The sequence below is a fragment of the Orussus abietinus genome, unplaced genomic scaffold (genome assembly GCF_000612105.2).
Source record: "Orussus abietinus isolate OABI.00-Male unplaced genomic scaffold, Oabi_2.0 scaffold169, whole genome shotgun sequence".
In the NCBI taxonomy this organism is placed as follows: Eukaryota; Metazoa; Arthropoda; class Insecta; order Hymenoptera; family Orussidae; genus Orussus; species Orussus abietinus.
In genome coordinates, this window is record NW_019394323.1 from 82,768 (window position 1) to 87,944 (window position 5,177).

The 5,177-nt window shown below is 37.3% G+C and overlaps 1 protein-coding gene across 1 annotated transcript; it reads left to right on the top strand.

Annotated features, from left to right (window-relative positions):
- Positions 1-683: 683 nt before the first annotated feature.
- LOC105702885 (apoptosis inhibitor 5) lies at positions 684-4,185 on the top strand. The gene is made up of 9 exons (XM_012430827.1): positions 684-910; positions 1,281-1,442; positions 1,545-1,710; positions 1,826-1,986; positions 2,061-2,258; positions 2,344-2,535; positions 2,622-3,005; positions 3,122-3,293; positions 3,385-4,185. Exons 1-9 carry the CDS (start codon positions 836-838, stop codon positions 3,474-3,476), a joined length of 1,602 nt encoding a protein of 533 aa, XP_012286250.1. The 5' UTR covers positions 684-835; the 3' UTR covers positions 3,477-4,185.
- The last annotated feature ends 992 nt before the right edge of the window (positions 4,186-5,177 follow it).

Sequence of the window (5,177 nt, forward strand, 5' to 3'; positions counted from 1 at the left end):
GTAGATATTTCTCCGAGGAAGAGCTATTCCCGAAAGTCCGAGATTAAAGGAATACTTCGAGATGGAAAAATGTGAATTCATGAAAATCCATGAACATTCTCGGATATTAAGGAGATATGAAAGGGTTCACGAAAAAACGCCCGCTGCACGCGTAAGTTGGCGGCGAAGAACACTTGCATGCCAAGTGTTAAAAAATGTTTATTGATCTGCATGCCGTCAATCGAGAATTATTGAGCCACGTTGGTATGAATTTGGAATATAGCATGTCATATGCCCCGCACCATTCGCTAAATTGCTCACGGCGTCTTACCACCGTGGCTTGTGCGGGGCAACTGCTGGTCCGTCGTACCAGGCCGCGACCCCGGGCTTTCAGATTAGTCGAAACCCCGTTCTACGTCATGCTGCCGACTCGCGCATGCTCGTGATCTAAGGGTCTCGCTACCTGAGCCGTCTGGAAAAATCCAACGATCGAGGCCCGAAGAGCCGAGAGAAGGATGCATAGATAACGTGGGTTACCGAGATGGGCCGTCGTTGGGGGATATCGGATCGCAATGCCCGAACCTCCTGTATTCTCCACCGAGGGCAGCGCAAACGCATTCGCGCGAGCCAGCCCATAGAGAGTCTCTCCACTCATCGCTATATTATTTTCTATGGGCGCCTTTCTCGGGACTGCCCGAGACGGCTGGGACGACCGCCATATCTTACCGTTTCCTAGCGTGGTGCGTTACCGGTGTATTATAGGCGAATCTGAATTTCCTCCGGAAAAAGAGTTTATGTTCCGTCTCACCAACGAATCGCGAATTTCAAAACATAGCGATTTACTTTATTACACAATATGAGTACCGATAGTATCGAAAAGTTGTATAAAAATTTTGGGGTTCTGGCGGACGCAAAGGACAAGCTCGCGGAGGTAGGCAACAAATTGATTATAGCTGTGCATTCACTTTACTTTCTAAACTTGTAGCATCTAATGGCCCAGTTATAAACAATATTGCAGCAGTAATTTACAAATTATTTATACATGCTCTAGTTTTGCTTTAGAGGATTAGGAACGTGAAAGAACTCTCGATATCTAGTGACTTTGGATGAAATATGGATAGTTGTACGTTTGAATGAATACGTTATCAGTGGTTGATTTAGATTAAAAAAAAAGATTTTGACGTTATGATACAGTTGTAACAGAATTATTTATGAACTGTAGGGCATTCTGCATTATAAATGTAACTTCATTTGAAATCATATGTCCACTATGAGAATTCATACAAGATATTAATTTTCAGCATGAGAAAGAATATCTAGAAATTCTGACTGCAGTTAAAGGGTCACCAAAGGAGAAACGTTTAGCTTCTCAATTCATTGCCCGATTTTTTAAACATTTTCCAAAACTAGCCGATCGCGCGATCGATGCTCATTTGGATCTTTGCGAGGATGAAGACATGGCGGTCAGTAAAATCTTTTGCAGCTTTTATGTTGAATATTATTTTAACAAGTTAGTATATTTTCTATGATGGAATTGTTTAAGAAAATATAAATGTAATTTATAGATAAGAAAACAAGCTATAAAAGACTTACCGGCATTGTGTAAAGATAGCAAAGAGCATACACCAAGGATTGCAGACATTCTTGCGCAACTCCTGCAAGCTCAGGATTCATCGGAATTGGCTGTTGTTCATAATAGTATTATGACGCTTCTGAAAAATGATCCGAAAGGTTTACCTTTAGTACTTTTTATCTATTATGTTTTTTTAGTACATAATGTGCTATTAATACCAAAACATAAGCATACAGAAATAATAAATCCAATTATATCAATTCTTAAATGTAGGAACTCTGAGTGGTTTCTTCAGTCAAATACTTAGTGGAGATGACGGTACAAGAGAACGCTGCATTAAATTCTTAGCAACTAAATTGAAAGCAATAGGTCGAGACGTCATCACAAAAGAACCTGAAGATTTGCTTATTGTAGAATGTAAAAAGGTTTTACAGGTAACTTCCTATCTCTTGCATTACTTTTTTTTTTAATAGAAAAAATAAGATATTAAATATTACTTGCTTTACAGGATGTGACAGCTGATGAATTTCATAACATTATGGAGGTTCTCGCATGGACCAGATTAGGATCGACACTCACTGGACAACAAGAGTTAGTGGACATAGCAATAGATCAAGCCGAACTGTCCATTCCGTTTAAGCATACTAATATGGAACAATGGAATAGGCTCGTACAATGTGTCAAACATGCTCTTCCATTTTTTAACGTGTGTATTAAAATTAACCTATTCGTGTTAGATATATTTCACTGCTTATAAGACAAGTAATTTAATATCTTTTCTTTCGTTGCAGTCTCATATAGATTCTTCAAAGTTCGTGTCGTACATATGTGTACAGGTGTTACCACATTTGTCTTTGATAACTTCACCCGATGGCAGAGACGTTCAATTGGAACTCTTAAAACTTCTTGCGGAATTAGCTGTATTTTGTGGAAGCATAGAGAAGCCCGAAGAGAAAGTACAACAACTATATAATACTCTTATCGTAAGTTGACCATTCCGACCGTTTAGTTATTCGTGTCTACATTTACAAGTAGTTTTATATTATTAAGTAATTTTATACTTGAACAGACATACATGCCACTTCCTCCAGCTGTCGAGGTGACAGAGGTTCCGAAGTTACAATTTAGCCATGTGGAATGTTTGATGTATGCATTTCACAAGTTGTGTAAACAAATACCAGAATTTCTGACAAGGGATGCGGATCAGCTTAAAGAGTTCCGTCTGAGGTTACAATACTTTGCACGTGGGATTCAGGGCTACATAAAGAAACTTAGGGAAGCAATAAGTGGGAAGACCGAAGATGAACTGAAGTCTGAGGAAAACCAGCTGAAAGTTATTGCACTCAAAACAACAAATAACATTAATACATTGATTAAAGATCTGTTCCATTCACCACCCAGTTTTAAGAGCATTATACATTTATCTTGGAAGACTCCGACAAATGGCAAGAAGGTAATGGATTACAATATCAAATCAGTAAAAGTAAACCAGATAAATCGATTTTTGTTTTCGTAAAAAATTATTGTGTACATCATGGACATTAGAATTAAGTGCAATCTTGTTTTCAGCCTTTGGAAAAAGCAACCGTTGCTCCCAAGCGACATACACCGATTACATTTGGTAATGACAGTACATCAAACAAGCGTAATAAAGATGATACAAATTCTGCAAGAAGTAACAAAAGAGAAATCTATACTCCACCAAGTGGAAAATACAGTTCAAACATTTCCCAGAATTATGGTAACTTTTTTTTTCAAATTTTTATTTACTTACATGATTATACTTTTAATATATATTTTTTGTGTAACGGTTGGTTTTTTCTGTTTTGCAGGTAACCGTGGTCGCTTTAGAGGTAATCGATCAGGTGGTCGAGGAGGTTTCAGACCCCGGGGTCGTGGAGCTTGGAGGAAGAATACATATTAATGTACGGAGGCTACAATTAACGTCACAAAAGTAGCAACATACAAGAACTGCAAAACAAAGTCTCGGAAGCGTATAACGTGTAGTTTTTCCAGCATGTGAATACACGAGTGACACAGAAACTGAAGCTTCTCAAAAGGACAGTGCGATAATCTTATGTAAAGATTTCGAATCGTGCTTTGCGAAGACTTTCCTTAACTCGCGACAACGGAACGTTGTACCACGCAACCGGTAGGATTGCAAAAACAACTAACTCGTATTGTTTATTTATAATTGTTCTTTTTTTAAATTAAAATCTAAAGTTTCTTTGAGTGTGAAAAAAAATGTGAGTTATGAATACAACACAAGTTGGTGCTGCCAAATGTTGACTGAACAAGAAAGCATACTACATGAGTTCAATGAGGATATGAAGCATTATCGAGACTGGAAACACAAGACTATGTAGGACTATGGAGTTAAAAATAGTCACGGCATAAGAACGACACATAAGGAAGAAAGCAGAAGAGGATACAAGAAGATATACACATGGGACATTGAACGTGGATGCTTCAAGAAATACGTTTATTGATAACAGTAATTCCAATGAGATTTTGTTAACTCACCACAGCGACAAACGAGTGTTATATCATCCTGTACTCTGCCAGAATGTAAAAACAATTAACTGCATAATAATCAGACTATCAAGTTTAATACACGATTACTATTAGTGTCAGTGAGAAACTGAGACATTCAGCGAACACCATTTAAAACGTTACCCTTGTGACGTTATGTATGGTAATTGAGTGGGACAAAATCAGAGTGATTCAGTGGAATTGGAAGAAGAATATATGAAAGAAAACATGGAAGAAACAATTTAATTACTCAAAAAATGGGAACCATTGCATGGGAAGAATCAAAAATGACTGCATCATTGCTCAGCATGTATCCACGTCTAAAGCTGCAGTGTATAAGACGTCATCGATGATTGGAAGTTATAAGAACCCCAATTGATGAAATTTCCCATCACTACGAAGACTACGATTTCGCCCATTCGCCTGCAAAAGTTAAATAGCCAACGGTTAAAATTACTCATTCTTGAGAGTATCTTAACATCAAGATACATTGTCAAAGTATTCTCACCCCTTCCAATTCCAAAGTAGCCTCTTCCCCAATCTCGGTTCCTCTTCACATCCGTTTTGTATCAACAGGGAAGGAGAGCTTTCTGCAGTCTTCATCTATCGGCCTGACGAAACTTGCTGATATATTTTTTATAACTATGTAATCAAAGAAATGTCTTCTTTCGGGAGTGACTGTTTTTACCATTTGAAATTCACTGATTATTCAAGCTTTCAGCTAATACGTTTTCTTTGTCTTAATTTCAAAGTACATCTTCATCAAAGCGATCACTTCTCTAAACTACTTTCACCATAAGTCCTGACATTTTTTACATGGTATAATATTCTTGGATACTGAGTACAAGATACATTAAATATTGTATGATGATTCACCAAGTTCTCTACATTTTTTATAATACCATTACAAAGTATAATTTCCTCCTTTTCTTTCAAAATATTTCCCAAGACCGAAGAGTTTCTTTGATTACTTAATTTGTATTGAACATTGCTTTTATTTGTTTTCCTTATTTTTAGGTGGAGACATTTCAGGCATCGCAGTTAACGTAACAGGACGGATCAGAGACAGATTAATGCAATTTCTGTTTCAGAT

Coding starts and splice junctions, on each gene's coding strand:
- LOC105702885 (XM_012430827.1), top strand. CDS start 836: ATGAGTACCGATAGTATCGAAAAGTTGTATAAAAATTTTGGGGTTCTG. Junction 1,987..2,060: donor AATGTAAAAAGGTTTTACAG/GTAACTTCCTAT, acceptor CTTGCTTTACAG/GATGTGACAGCTGATGAATT. Junction 2,536..2,621: donor AACTATATAATACTCTTATC/GTAAGTTGACCA, acceptor ATACTTGAACAG/ACATACATGCCACTTCCTCC.